The following is a 16,627-nucleotide window of genomic DNA, read 5'->3' as shown; positions in this document are numbered from 1 at the left end:
ATTTAAATACCTGCCTGTTAAAAAATGATCGAAGGACTCATTTATTAAAAGATATAAATGATTCCTATAATTTATTCCTCCTAACTATGTCTTCTCCTACCCATTATTTTCCTAACTGCAGGCCTTCCCTTATTGATCTTATTTCTGTCTCTAACCCCACTTTCGTCACTTCTTATGGCCAAATGTCCGCTCCTTTTTCCTTTCATGACCTAATCTATCTTTCCTATAAACTACGCCCACCTAGAATTAAAGGCAAAATCCATTTTCAGCGCAATTTTAGGCATATGGACGTTGAACGCCTAAAGGATGATTTGAGGAACATCAACTGGTCTCCCATATTGTCCTCAAACAATATTGACTTTATGGTGGAATCATTAACTACTGAACTGATTAATATTTACAACATCTATGCCCCTGTAAGACCGGTTCGTATGAAGCATGCGCCTGCTCCCTGGTTAACACAAGTTATTAGGAACGCTATGACCAAACGTGATAGGGCCAAGGCCAAAAACAAAAAATGTCCATCGCTAGATAACCTAAGTGCGTATAAGAAGTTGAGAAACATCTGCAACAGGCTGTGTAGGGATGCCAAACGTCGCTACATCCATAAAACTATTCAGAATCTTTGTCAAGCACAAGTTTGGAGATTCTTGGAGTCGTTTGGTGTGGGCAAAAACATTGATACTCATCAACTCTCAGTAAATCTTCAGACTCTCAATAAATTTTTTGCAACTCCACCAGTTAGTATAAATCCCCAGTTAAAATCTAAAACACTTGCTTTTTTGTCTAATATTGTCCCACCTGACTCAGTTTCCTTTTCTTTCAAAGCTGTAACAGAAGATGATGTCAAGAAGTATGTTCACTCTATTTCCTCTAAAGCCTTCGGATGTGACAATCTCAGTCTTGAGATGATTCTTCCTGTGTTGGAGAGCATTGCACCAGTGGTCACCCACATTTTTAACTTTTCACTGTCTCGCAATGTCTTTCCTTCACAGTGGAAGAGTGCTTTTGTCATCCCACTTCCTAAAATCTCTAACGCTTCCAATGTCACAGATTACCGTCCTATATCTATCCTTCCTGTTCTTTCTAAAGTTCTTGAATCCTTAGTCAACAACCAACTTTACTCTTTCCTCTCATCCAACAATCTTTTATGTCCTTTTCAGTCCGGCTTCCGCCCTTCTCACAGCACAGTGGGAGCACTGTTGAACATTACGGAGGACATTCGGTGTGCCATGGACAATACCAGACTCACTGTCATGGTTCTGCTGGATTTCAGCAGTGCTTTCAACTCTGTTGACCTCGATATACTTCTTGGCACTCTTCGGTCAGTCAATGTTTCCTTCGAAGCTATAAGCTGGTTTCGTTCTTACCTCTTCGGACGCCGGCAATGTATAAAAGCAAACGACACCACGTCGTCATGGCTTGATCTCACTGCCGGCGTTCCCCAAGGTGGCGTTCTTTCCCCACTTCTTTTCTCTATTTTTATTAACAACATCTCTGGAGTCATTACTTCTCCCTTCCATCTGTATGCGGATGATTTGCAACTTTATCGTCACTGTAGCTTAAACGATCTGCCTGCAGCTATTGATGGTTTAAATAGCGATCTGTCTGCTATACAAACTTGGGCTGATTCTTTCGGCTTATTAATCAATCCAAAAAAATCCCAGGCAATTGTGATAGGTAGTAGCAGACTCAGATCTAAAATCAACTGGTATCTCGTCCCTGCGATTCAATACTCGGGAGTTACAATTCCTTTTTGCGAAAATGTTAGAAATTTAGGCCTTATAATGGATTCTAACCTCACCTGGGCTCCCCATATTAATTCAATCAGCAAGCGCATGCATTTCTCTTATCATACTCTTAGGCGTCTCCAATACTTCCTTCCTCACAAAACCAAAATTATGCTAGCGCAATGTCTTCTGCTTCCAATACTCGACTATGCCGATGTTTGCTATTTGGATGTGACCGAGGAGCTACTTAACAAATTAGAGCGTCTTCAAAATCTGGCCATACGCTTTGTTTACGGCTTGCGTAAGTATGATCATGTCTCCCAATTTCGAGCTCAGCTTAATTGGCTCCCAATTCGCCTTCGCCGTGATATGCACATCCTTATATTCCTTTTTAAAATCCTGAATTATATGAATTATCCTGTTTACCTGCGCTCCCGCTTTAATCTGCTTCCCTGTCCCTCACGCTCTAGGCGTTCGTATGTCATTCCGATGTTGGACGTACCGAAGAGCAATACCAAATTCCTTCAAAAATCCTTTACTGTATATGCCGCATCCCTTTGGAACCAAATTCCCAATCCTATTCAGAAAAGCCATTCCCTAAATTCATTTAAATCCAAACTTAAAAAACATTTGCTCAAAAGTGAAAGCAATTAGACATAGCTTTAATCAGTGTTTCTATATATATTATATATATATGTATATATGTATGTATGTATGGGTATATTTTATGTATGTATTATATATGTATGTATATGTATATATAGTCGATTTAACAGTATATATAATTATATATTTATAATTTGTGTAGGTATATATATATATATATATATATATATATATATATATATATATATATATATATATATATATATATATATATATATATATATATTGTAGCATGTATTATGTTTATAATGTGATAGTTAATATATATATTTTTCTGATATTTTAATTTTTTTTTCTGTGTTGCGCTGTGTTGTTATTCCGCTGTTTGGCACTCATCCACTTCCATAGGTTGGCTGGAAGAGATTTCTTTCAGAAATAAGCCCGCCATTGTAAACATAACTTTTTAACTGTTTTCTTACTATTTATACATGTGCAATAAAGAATATATATAAAAAGGAAAAGATTTGGAACTGCAAAGACTTAAAAAATATCTTTTTATTATTAATATACTATCTGTTAATTGAGAATAATCACAACTTTTTCTATTTATTTTACGTTAATAACAAAAAAAATATATTAAATTTAATAAACAGCTAGTGAATTTGACCCCAGGACACCAAAATATGTTGCAAAGCTACATCATCACTACGCCACTACGTTTACGGATTCACTCTAATAACATATTAGGTAATCATGAGTTGCTATTTTCATTGAAAATTTTAGATAATCATAAGAAGTGACTTGAAATAAATGTATAATTCAATGTTATTACGTTATTAAGTATTATGTGATGAAAAGATAATGTAAAAAGATAATTATCTATTACTATCTATCTATATAGATATTCTTTTAATGTAACCTACAGTGTGAGAAAACTCACATGTTGCTTTGATTTTGTACTCTGTAATCTTTGTTAATGTATATCTATTTCTATATACTAATACTAGCGGACCCGGACGCGGCTACGCCTGCTTGAAATATAAGAATATAATTTCTATAGAAATATAATTTCAATCTAGATGATATGCTAAAAGTGACTATTATATTTATTTTCATAAGGATGAATATCAAAATGACGCGGTAACGAACGCGGTCGCGTAGCGACGACGGTTGTTATTAACATGGCAGAATAAATTGCATGTCAATTTAGAAAGTATTTTAAATTATTAGTATAAATGTGTAATGTAATGTTATATAGCCTATAGCACTTCTGAAGAATGCAGCTTTCATACAAATCAAAAACATAGTAAATCGATCCAGTAGATCCAGAGATCTTAGCGTTCAAACAAACAAACAAACAAACAAACAAACTCTTCCGCTTTATTATATTAGTATAGATATATGAAACTGTTCCGTTACTGCTTTGACTGACATACAACGAACTACCACAGGGTAGCACTAAGAGAAGGATTTCTTGAAATTCCGAGAATTTTACCTACCGATGCAAAAATGGGGTTACTATAAGTTTGACTTTGATGTATGTATGTGTATGTGTGTAAAACGGATGGATCGATTTCGATTAGGTATATTTTTTTCTTGCTACTTGTATGCTATCTACTTTATGCTTTTGTTATTTTTACGTCTTAAAATCTAGGCATATAAAGGTGAAGACTCTCAGTAACGAAAAAAATTCACATAAATATAAGTAGAATACAATATATCGAGATAAAAAATAAAAACTTGTTTCATTAAGAATAACAATCAGGAAATACTATTTTATTCACCATTGTGCTCTCAGAATACGATTTTCGTGCAAAAAATGAATAAACAATGTTATTTTACCCCAGACACAATAAAATTCGGTCAAGTGTGAGCGTTATATTTATTACGAAAGTAGGTTGCTCGCTAAGTGTAATGAATATTCAATGGTTTCGGAGATAAGTGAGTGTGTCAAGGATGGACAGACATCGCGTAGGCAATTAGTGTTGGCTCGGGGCTTGGATGTTGATTTTATTATACCTATGTATATAGATATTGTTGGTTTATCTGGTGTATCTGATCATATTAGGAAGTATTCGATCCCCACTCGAGGAAGTGAAATATTTATTTACATTTATATTTTCATTTCTTCGCTCTGGCGTCGAGGCATATCGCGGCGTTCAGTTTTGCTACTCATCACGCAATGCCTCCAGAATTCGGAGGAAACTGTGGAACGGAGTGTCTTAACACTGGATTCCCTCTGCCTACGCTGCTGTGTGCGGGATACAGCGAAACTATACAAATACTATTATATTATAAAAAAAACCCTTTGAATAAATTAAAACAATGCTTTCCGGCAGTTCTCATAATTTTTACGTGACTTTCCTCCAGTATCATCAATATTGTGTTTTCAAAAGTCAACCAAGGTCTCCCCCTGCCTCTCTTACCAGTCATTCTTGCTTCATGCAATTCAATCAAATTGGAATTCTTTCATCACTCATTCTATCGACGTACCCAAACTGCACGTACTATAAATATGTAGTAGGTAGAGAAGTGATAAAAGTATGATGTGTTTGTCTGTATGTCTGTCTAGGGCATAGTAGCTCGCGAACGGATGAACCGTTTTTTATTTTGTATTTGAAAGGTGACTTAATCAAAAGTGCACTTAGCTATTTCATTATTGTCCAAGTATTCATAAAATATGTTCGCTTGTTTAATATTATTAGCTCTTCCTTTTTTCTATTCTTTTGTTTACACTTTAGAGATTTTTGTATCGGAGATTTTTAATTATCAACTATAGTTAACTTTTTAAGCGATTAACTTAACTCTATTATTTAACTACAATCCGTACACAACAGGTTGCGGTCAGCGATGACAAACACCCACTGCCGCCCACCGAACGACATTCCTTAATGCAATGCGATAGATATTTATGGAATTTTGTTGGTGAATATTAGGTAACTGGTTCGATTCCCGCAATAATATTGGTGTAATTAGGGAGAATGTAGTGTAATGTTATAACTAATTTATCTCCTAAGCACTATCACGTTCTTGTCTGCTTAGTATAGCCACTTTTACAAGATATTGCGTGTTAAGCGACGTGCCTTCGCCTGCATTTCAAGAGTTTACTAGGTAGTAATATAAATGCTCATTTATGTTACTACCTTATTGTATTCTCATTTCTTTCTGCCAAATCTGAGTACAGATTCGACTTTTTAGTAATTATACATTATTATAACAGTATTTTAGTTTTTTCCGTTACTTAAGACTACTACTAGACTTGTAAAAAATATAAGCTTAAAATATTTTTTAATGATATTATTCACACTTGCGCGCGTAAGGGGTCTCAAATTGATGTGATGGTAATATGATCGATCCGTATTCGTAAGGGAAATTATTTCTTATTTCTCTTTTCTATTATGCCAAAATACTGCGCGGATTCATGAGCGTAGAAATGGGAAGACAGGGTGATGCGTGCCCACCCCAGAATAGTCTGGTTCCCACCCAAGATTTGTTACTAAAAAAATGAAGCCTGAAATTTATAATTATAATCCAGTCTCACTGCTAAAAGTTTGTAGAAATAAAATTTTAAATTTCTATAAAATATGGGTATATAGACAATGTATGTAAGTTTGCGTGTGACGCTTACACGATCATCTCCATGGAATACGTACCTATTGTTACATCGATTGAATAATAAGTAACCGCACAGATACTAAGAAACATGGTGTGATCGAAGGTCACATTTGAATACGCTCAGGTATTTTGTTAAGGTGCTAAAATAAACTTTACTTTGGTTTTATTTTTAAGGTCTATGTGGAAATGCTAAGGAAAATATTTAGTCAACATCGTGTTGAAGATATTGGTTCTAGGTACTTGGCATATTTACGCTTTTTTCAAACTAGTGATAGGACACTATTTCCCACTTATCGACGAATTTCTGACACTTTTTGAAAGAGAATTTAACGTGGCGTATGCGGCGGAGCTGAATGCCGCGCTTCGACTATTGGAGAAATAAAAAATAATTGAATATAATCAAATATTACTCGAGAGAATGTTTATTGTTCAAATGTCTCATGGTATCTTGCATTTAAGAAAAAAATGGTCGAAATCTTATAACGAATTGATTTAACTGATACAAAGTTTATCTCTACCTTTCTTGAAGAATTTGTGCGGTGTACGAATGTTAATAAGTTAATTTAATATAAATTATATTTTTTTATTTATTACTTTTTAAATAATTTTTATGTTTATACAATGTATGCAACATCGTTGAAGATATTTTCTTTACTACGTACTACTTGTGTAGGGAAATGCGATTATCAATTCGCTTCGGTATCGAAGCCTTAACAGTTATTCGAATGTTAAGCCGATCATTCGATTAAGCTGTTCCTAATCGATTACAAGGCACAATAGCGAGCGACCTTGGTCTATAATTGAGAACAGCCTGTAGAAAGAAAATTGCCAAGAGAAAATTTTCGAGGCATTGCCTTTGGAATGGTTTGTTTTATCACCAGGACGAGGAATTTGAAATAATTCTTCCCCCAAGAGGAAATCGTACCCACAACTGTCGTACGGAAAAACATATAACTACTTCGCAGTGGCGTTAACTAAATGCGTACTTGAATCCAGTCAAACCGGTAACAAAGCGAATAAAAAACTGGACGTCCTTACTGAGAAGTCCTTGCAAGGATGCGCGTCCTTGCCTTTGCCTTGTCAAGGATCGAGTGTCTACCTATAGGTAGTGTTGAGTGTTGATTGTGTTTTTTTTTATATAAAGTAAATAATAAATAGACATGCCCATCTTGCGATGAGTGTATGGTACGATATCTGCTCGAGTGAATATTTTGTATTTACATTATTTTCATTACTCCGCCCTGGTGGCCAAGTGCGGCGTTAAGTTCTGCTATTCAACACGCGATATCTCGAAAGGTGGAGAATAATATCTATTAACACCAGATTCCCTCTGCTGTATGAACCTGCCGTATAATAAACGTGAAGCTTTATTAAATAAAAAATATAGCTGTTTTTACCACAAAATAAAAATTATTTGCTTGTGTTTTATTGCTGTATAAATAACTACAAGCATTTAGAAATACGGTTATTTTGTAATAACAGACATATATTTCAATTTTATTCATCTTATGTATAGATATTCAAATAATTTTTATGTGTTATTTATGAGCACCGGCCTCACATTAAAATGCGGCTATAGAAAGAGAAAGCTCAAAAAATAAAATAGCTTCCAAAGCGTGGGTTCACTTATCTTGACACGGTTCTAGCATTTCATAACGAGACCTTCACATATACATTTACATAATTATGTAACGTTCCCCCCTGTTCCCCCCATAAAGTTTAATACGAATTCCTTTCGATTTTAAATTTTTATGAGGGTTTTATGGTGTGTTAAATGTTTTACTCGTATTATTAGTAGTATAGTATACTATTATTAGTAGTATTAGTATATCTTATAAACGATGGTTGTGGGTTCGATATCCGCTCGGGCGATTTTGTCAAACCAGAACGCAGTGGAATAATTTTTTTAGCTTTATGCTGTATTTCATACACAACAATGAAGATAGGGAACCTAGTAACTCAGTGTACACTCCGTTCTTATTTAGACACTTTCTTTCCCCACTTTTGTGGAACGTATGCGGGATCAATGTGAAGCTAAAAAAAAAGATTTACCCAACTGGGATTTGAATCTCAATACTACGTTACTTCCTTTTAATATTTAAATTTTTGGTGTATTTTACTAAGCACGACTATGCCCTTACCGCCAAGGCTTATCACATGTTTGTACATATCCACCTTGAAAACTATTTGCCTCTATTTAAACTGTTTACTCTGACTTTATGGTTTTCACGCGAAAAACAGACGTTATCTATTACTTTGATAGTAGTCTAATATTACATAGAATAGGTTTATAAATAAGCCCTATGTACACCTTATATGTACTAGCGACCCGCACGCGGCTTCGCACGCTTTGTCAAATGAAATAGTTAAAATTGATATGTATACATTTTATTTATGAATGGATTTGAAAAAAACACAACCACTACATGTACAAGTTTGCCGAAATAATAATAATCAAAACTGCATACAAAGAGTTTAAACCGCCTCAGAAGAGACATTTTTTTTGGGTTCATGTTGGGACTTCGATCTTGAGAGTAATTTATAAATACGGGACTTGCTCTTCTAATACTTCTTCTACCGTTCCTCTCCTTCTTCTCGTATGGGTACCTATATATGTCAGATTTCAGCTTTATGTCGATGGCTGGATGTTGTGTTGAACAGTGGAAAATTGAGAGCCAATAAGTGAAGTAGATTGAGTCGGAAGACGGAACCTGGCAAAAAACGCCGAGACTAATGCCATGTAAAAGATTCTTCTACAATTTCATTCTTTCTTTTGTAGATTCACGGTGTATGCCGAACATGGGCACCTAGTGTTAAGATAATATATCTCTAATACTCTAATATCTATATCACTTGCTAACGTTATTTAATATATTTGTCCACAGATCAAATTGGAAACTGTGTACGGGCTGACGGTCAGCAGCAACGCGGCGCTCGACTGCGATCCCAACACCGAAGTTGTCGCTTATCCGGCTGGGTAAGTTCTTACTTACAATTAGAAGTCCATAGTGGGTTCGATGCCCGATCGGGGAAATTATTATATTTAAATTGTTTGATTTTCCCGCAACAAACATTCGAAAACATTATTTAATTTGGATTTTTTTTCTCTCAGTGCTTTCTTATAGTTTTTGAGTGTTTATGCTGATTTATATAGATTCGTCTGTGCGCTTGCATTAGTAGCAAAATATGTTTATCCTATATATATGATATATTATGTAGATTGGCAGCTGATAGTTATCAAAAGATACGTCTTTAAATCCTTTTACGTTTAAAGTTTATTACAAAATTTCCACTAAGCCTAATTGGTTCAATACATTTCTCTCCATATAACATAATTATCTCTCACACGTCAGGTCACTGGGTCAGAGAGGAAAATGTATCTTTTATTAAAGCGTACATTCTATATTAGTATTATAGTATTGGCTTTAACAAGATCAATAAATTCGCATTTGAGGCCGTCGTAGCTCAGTGACAGCGTCAGTCCACGACAGTGTCGGGTTGGATTTCCATTCGGAGGAATGAGTTTTATTCATTACTTTGTTCTGGTAAGAAGAGCAAGAGCATCGAGTTCTCCACTCATACCGCCATGTCTTGACAACTGGGCGTGGAAGTGGTAAACATCTTTACACCAGGTTCCATCTGCCTACCCAGCTGGATGCGTGTAGCTTAAAAAATGTAACTCGGATCCACATCCACTGTGCATGGATCCAGTGCCGAACTGTGCTGTGCTTATGATAAGGGTTATATTCGTATGTATTACTTATAAATTCCTACGATTTCCTATAATTCTACTAACTTTAATAGCTTTTAAATTGTAAATCGTATAACAAGTAGTATCTAACGTTTGTAGGGTAATCCTTTGGTAATATCCATATGAAGAATGTTTTAATGTTCTGATAACGATATATAGATGGTTTGAAGTTCAATTTTGTTTGAAGTTCAATTTTGTTTACCTTCTACAGAATTAATGAACTTTTTTCTTCTTTTTTTTTATTATTTACATTATAGATATTTTTTAGCTTCATGCTTTATCCCGCATCAGCATTTTGTATAGTAGGTGACGTGGGATCAGTAAGTCTTTTCTTGGAAACAGGTTCACGCTTTATCCCGCACAGCAGGGTAAACGAGAAAAATATATTCTCAAATAAGAGTACATAATAAATAAAATGACTGAACTGAACTCGCATCTGTCGTTCCTGCCCCCACTGCGTCATTATACCCTATAATTTATATATAGTTTCTATCTATAGTAGGTAATATACGAGCTTCATCCACTCTAATATACAGGCTGTTTCCGTTGAAGCGATTGCGGAGGTATTTTAGGAAATTGCTTCGGCATACTTCGATACAGCCTTACTAGGGAAAGTATTTCTGAAGCGCTATACTTGGAAATATTTGTCATTTCGTCATTTCGTCTTCATTGATATGGTAGATAATGTGAAGAAATTTTGTATTAAATCAAGTATGAAGATGAAATGTAAGGGGGGGAGGGGGGAGGGGGATGTTTATATTAATTCATTCAGTCAATTTAGAGTTGTAAGACGGCCTGTAGGTGTACACTCGTTAGTTGTCATTTTAGGAAACAAATTATTTACATTTCCCTGCATTAGTAGACGAAGCCCGGCGTTGAGATCCGCCACTCAACAGGCATTACGAAATTCAACTCAACAAGCATTATTATTACGAAAATTCGACTCAAAGTAGAGAACGAATTGACTTAACACTAGGTTTCCACATGCCCACCCCGCTGTGTGGGCGTGGAAAAAAAGCGTGGAGATAAGCAAAACAGAATTATATTAAAACTATTTTCGTTTCCCGTTTGTGAAGCTAAAATAAATATAGCCATATTACATATTGCTACGTAAAGTAACTAGGGGAATAGAATAGTTTTTAATTATTTTAACTTTTAATTCATCTGTCTATCATTAAAATAGTGTTTATTTATAAATAGATTTGCATTCGAATTGCAATTTTGCATGCGTCGGTGCGAAATGAAACATTTGGGTCACAATTGCTAACGAGTACCTCTACTCGTGTATTGCTTTCTGAGATACTCGGTCAGGTTAATTATATATATTGTAGGTATAGAAGCTCGTTATCCACTTGTATATAATCTATATAAACTATATAAACATATAAATATCGCTATCGCGATTTATAGTTGGATAGAGATTGCAACCAATCTGTTGTAACTTAGGGTTTTAGTTTATTGGTGGAGCTGTGGTTCAGGTTCAATTTTGGGGTAGTGGAGAAAAGAGTGTTTTTACGCTAGGTTGCATCTACCTGTTCTGCTTCATTTGGGATACTGCGTGAGCGAATGATATCAGATAAGCTATAAAAGATAAGCTTTTTACTTTTTTACTTTACTTGTGGCCGCGCTTTATGTTTTTCCCCGAAATAGAGGCAGGCTGCGATTTGTATTGTTACCAGACCGAAGGGAGGGTTTAAAAATAAAACATTTACATTTACACGATTTAGCTGATAGCCACCACTTTCGCATTTACAATCAATTCAAAAATAATTTAAAAATATATACCTTGTTAAAGTATTAAAAAGAACTAGATTTTTGCTCTTTTTGATATTTTATTTGAAGCACTGAAGTCAGTATAAACTACTAGTGCAATATAGCGCTGTAATAACGTACAGATGAGCTTTTGACCTGCCTCTAGTGGCGGCCCACTTTGTGGAGTGGCTAACTTTGTTTAAATGTTACCCCTGTTTAATTATTATGTTGTGGAATTGGATTTTTTTTGGTTTTTTTTATGGAAGTATATATGTAAAATATAACACAAATATAAAGTCTGGAACGGAAATGTCACAATGGGAATGGCGTGTCTTATAAGTAGATCCTCAGGTTCCCTCTGCGTACCCTGCTACCTGTGGGTTACAGCGTGAGCGTGTAAAAAATAGACAAAGCACGACGATGGTTTTCGCCTCTAATACAAACAGGCAATGTCTGCCTAGTTCCATCTGCCTACTCTGCTATATGCGGGATCCTTTCCTCAATATCTGCCTATGTCATTATTTTACTTGGTACCAGAGTGAGAATATAAAAATAATTCGTTTCTCCAACTGAATTTAATCGAATCGAAAATTTAATCGAACTCATAATCAACCCACTTTAATGCTGTGTCGCTCGGCCACGACTGCATCGAATTTTTTCTTATCTAGTGATAATTCTCTCCGTTCTTCACCTTCTTTGGATATGAATAATACAATTTATCAATTATAAAATACTAATAAGCAATAGTCACGGTCAACCGCGGTCAATGACTACGTCACAATGACATAACTTGATTTCATAAGTGCATCTGTCACACGTCATATCCTCACCCTTAGTTGGACTGAGTGCGCGATTTGGACGTGATTGGAATTCATATTTGTAAATGGGAAGGTGTTTGTTAGTTTTGGATTTTGTTAGTGTGAATTTAATTCAAATGATAGAGAAATTTTATATAAGTTTCATATTAAAAGCATATTATGATCTTGTAAAGAAGCTTTTTAGCTTACACTTGATCGCTAACAGGATATCCAGAGACAACGAAACGCCACATGCTACGGTCTCCGCATACTTCTTTTGTTGCCTCATCCACTGTCACCAACCTCATCATATATGCTTTCCTAATGTCGGGGGTCCTCATGCTTTTTAAATGATTGCGTGTTAAGTGGCGGAGCTCGAAAATGAAATTGATTGATTCGAAATTGTTAATAATTAATATTTTTAATATTTAATAATTAAATTGTTAATAATTAATAATAATTCAGTCCTCAAATGGGGATCAAACCCACAACCACCGTGTTACAGTCATACCCTTGTGCCCCTGCGCCACGACGGACTCATGATTTTAAGTACTATACCCCGTAATAAAAGTTTCACCAAAAAATGTTTATTTCTCTATAAAACATATTGATTTAAAGGGCGCGTCCGGCGCACCCCGTCTGGGCGCTCCCAAGTGCCGACCTCCCCCTTCATTATGTACTCAATTACTTTAAAATACATCCCCTTAATATATGGGTAGGTATCTCGGAGGGGTTGAAATTATAGCATTTTTTAGGATATTTACATAAAGCTTGGTAGTCGTGTGTTCATTAACGGGAACCGAATCGGAATGGATTCGATAAACTTTGATTATCTAGAAACATGCTCTATTGTTGATGAAAAGGGCGTTCTAATTTTGCTGATAAAAATGATCGAAAAATAAGAGAAAAGACTAGAGCTTTTATTATATTTTTTTTTTCAATAGAAAATTATATAATAATAATTCTATACATTTTTTACCGTAGCATTGTCAACAGTTGAGTATAATAATAACGGACACTAATAAAGAACTTATAGTTCGTAGACCTTACGACTTCCTCTTCCGCACCGTGAATCACGGTGGCCGTAGTTTGTTGGGTAACGGTATTGGGTTCGATTTTGATTTTGTAATTTCTTTAAATAACTATAATAAAATGACTTTCAAATGTTTAGATTTTTTTGATAAGTCTTACAATCCATGTACCTACCTATATTTTTTATAGTGATTGAAGTTATTTTTATACAGTTTTACAATTAATGATAATAAGCACCTTATTATCTTTGGGTTTGGTAGTTCTCTATTTTATGTCTCTATCTCTCCGTTGTTAAGGTCAAAGGTGATGAGGTGAGTTATATGGAAAAGATTAAAATCATATAACAAAACCTATATATAGACTTCCTCGATAAGTGGTCTTTCCAATACAAAAATATTTTCTTAATTCGAACTAGTAGTTCCCGAGATTAGTCCATTCAACTAAACGAACTAAATTAAATTATACAAAGTCTATAGTACCTACATCAATTGTAGCCTATATATGAAATGTTTAATGTTGATACTATATTGCTGACAAAACTTAACTAAAGATATACTTTAGTATATCTAAAACAAATTCATATTGATATTGTCTCAAGCGGATCTCGAATTCGTGACCCATCCATTTCCAAAGAATAACTTATAACTAACTAACTGTCAACGTAAATGGACACTTTGTTAGAAGCTCCTTTAAATTCAAATGAACTAACACTATGGGCTGTGACCCGCCAGTATGTTGTTATGGGATACATATTAATTAGATATCGTGTTTGTGGTATTAATAATGCCTTAGTGATGAGGATTTTGCGTGATAGTGATTTTGTCAGGATAGATTCTTTTGTGAGTGAGGATTTCTCAAGGGGGATTGAGTTATTTTTCATTTCCTCGCTGTACTAAGAACACACGGGGTTTCCTAAAATTTTAAAGATACGATACACGTCAATAGGAGAATTCCATATACATATTGTTCATTTATTTTGTTTTGTTTATAATTCTGTATTTTTTACTTGTAGAGTACTTTTTTTAAGTTTTCTTGTAGAGACATTGCTTGTCATTGTACTTACCATATAGAGGAAACATTTGGAAAAAATGTAATTATTATAATTTTCCGCAGTGATCGAACCCATAATCATCGCGTGTCGCGTTCTGGAGCTATCCCATTGTGCCATGATAGTGTAAAGTATTACTTTATAACACGCTCGTCGCCCCCTCTCTGCATACAGTCCTATCCCATAGATCATTAGTATGTACGGCGGATGCTCAAACGGCCTTTCTCACGGACAGCTATAGACGTTGATGTTTAAACTAAATGCCTAAACGTAACACGTTGTTCAATATGTGGTTAAGTAAGTTTAGAATATAATAGTTAAAACTCTCGGGTGATTGTTAAAATATCTGCATACCTCTTTCGCCTCGTTCACTGTCATCAACCTTTTGATATTTGTCCTCTGGGAGGTGCTCATGCTTTTGAAAAGACCTTCCCCCATTATTATTAACTCTGTTAACAAGTGGAAGCGCGTCTTTGAGTTACCTTACTCAATAGTAGTAAAGTATAGGTTGCCGCTGCACACCCCTCCTAATCTATCCGTTCTCCGTTCTCCCACAGGTGCACAGTAGTCCTCTACAATGTACGCAAAAACAGACAGTCCCACGTGCTCAACGCGTCCCGTAAGAGTGTCACTTGCGTCGCCTTCTCGCCAGATGGACGGTACTTGGCCACGGGAGAATGTGGACACGCACCCGCTGTCAGAGTGTGGGACTTGCAGGTTAGTTGGGGTTCGACGCTAGTAGCTAGTTAGTTAAATCCAATTTCTTTTTGGTGCGTCACGACGTTTGATGATAAACATACTGTTATGGGTTCCCACTCAAAGAATGAACTATTCTTATTTCCTTGGTCTGCAAAGCGCAGCGCTGAGTTCTGACCGATACAGACCCCGATACAGTGATATGTGAAGTTACAGAAAAAAATATAAATAAGTGTTCTTCCTAACGCCATCTAGTGTAGAGTTGATTGTTTGGTTTTTTTATATTATGTCATTAATAACAACACTAACCTTACCCTCTTTCATATCCTCTGCTTTATCACAGTACTTCAATATATTTTTTTATTTTTAAATACTTTCAGGATCCGACAGCATCCGGTGCGGTACAGATAGCTGAATTCCCTGGACACACTCATGGAGTTAATTGTGTGGTAAGATTGTTTGATTTGTCTTATAATATATGTTTTTGTTGGAAGTGTTGGAATGAATCTTTTCATATAAACATTTACCTATATGTTTTTTTAAACTTTTAATAGAGCTTCCTAAGTTTTTAAATTATCAGTTTTATCTTGATGAATATTTACACATTATCTTTACACTTTAATTTATTTTAACTTTAATGTTTCGTTTATGTAATTATAAAAAATAAATGTGTATCACTTTTCGCAGGCATTTTCAACATCGTCCAAATATCTAGTGTCAGTTGGGTCCCAACATGATATGATTGTAAACGTGTGGGACTGGAGAGCTAACTTGAAACTGGCCAGTAATAAGGTAAGTGCCGTAGTAAGGCCGACGAGTCGTGGCCACATTGAAATTAGCTGTAGATCACTGCGCAGATTTGATAAAATCAAATTAAAATTTTTTCTTATTACTTTAGATTATTTTCTTTTGATTAATTTCAAAAAGCGGGCACGACGACACTACAGTCGTACTGTACTTTAATATTTGTAAAAAACTCAGTTGCCTAGTTGTCTACGTGTATCGATTAATATTTATTATCGATTCAAAAATGCTTCAAAATGATAACTAAATTTGTAGAGGAAGAGACGAGGAGAGGTCTCGTAATACATAGCTGTTAGCCCATATTAGTATAGACAAAATCGATGAATTTAGTATATTTTAATATGGCCTTTCGGAAGACTTACTTACTTAAACATCTTAATTACATCAGATGTACTTAAATAATTCTCGACCTGCAAGGTCGAGACTGCCGCTATATCTATATTATTTTCTTAAAGAATATGCAAGTTGACTGTACCTAACCAACAAGACTACTCGCTGCGTCGATCCCTCTGAAGAGAAAACCTAAATATATTTTTTGTCTCGTTTACAGGTTTCATCTCGTGTAAAGGCAGTGAGTTTCTCCGAGAGTGGGAACTATTTTGTGACGGTTGGATTTAGACATGTCAAGTTTTGGTATTTGGAATATTCGAGAAATGCTAAGGTAATTGTTTTTATTAAAAATATAGTATTGTAAGTTTATAATATTTAAAAAACGTCTAAAAATTTGAACGTGTTAGACGATTCACGGTTAACGGAAATGATGTGATGAGTTATGAACGGAAGTGTCATAATGGGA

General features: G+C 35.1%; 1 protein-coding gene across 5 annotated transcripts in view; it reads left to right on the top strand.

Moving 5' to 3' along the window:
- Wdr62 (WD repeat domain 62) overlaps window positions 1–16,627 on the top strand; it is a 72,027-nt gene that overhangs the window by 32,091 nt on the left and 23,309 nt on the right. For all 5 annotated transcript variants that reach the window (XM_085204036.1, XM_085204034.1, XM_085204037.1 and 2 more), the window contains exons 2-6: window positions 8,837–8,928; window positions 14,889–15,048; window positions 15,408–15,476; window positions 15,715–15,819; window positions 16,382–16,492. In XM_085204036.1, the coding sequence (XP_085060162.1) occupies window positions 8,837–8,928; window positions 14,889–15,048; window positions 15,408–15,476; window positions 15,715–15,819; window positions 16,382–16,492 (537 nt within the window). The remainder of the gene's footprint in view (window positions 1–8,836; window positions 8,929–14,888; window positions 15,049–15,407; window positions 15,477–15,714; window positions 15,820–16,381; window positions 16,493–16,627) is intronic.

The sequence above is a fragment of the Heliconius melpomene genome, chromosome 20, assembly GCF_056956725.1.
Source record: "Heliconius melpomene rosina isolate 202511_hmr_F chromosome 20, ASM5695672v1, whole genome shotgun sequence".
Taxonomy (NCBI): domain Eukaryota; kingdom Metazoa; phylum Arthropoda; class Insecta; order Lepidoptera; family Nymphalidae; genus Heliconius; species Heliconius melpomene.
This window is presented reverse-complemented; position numbering and strand designations above follow the sequence as displayed.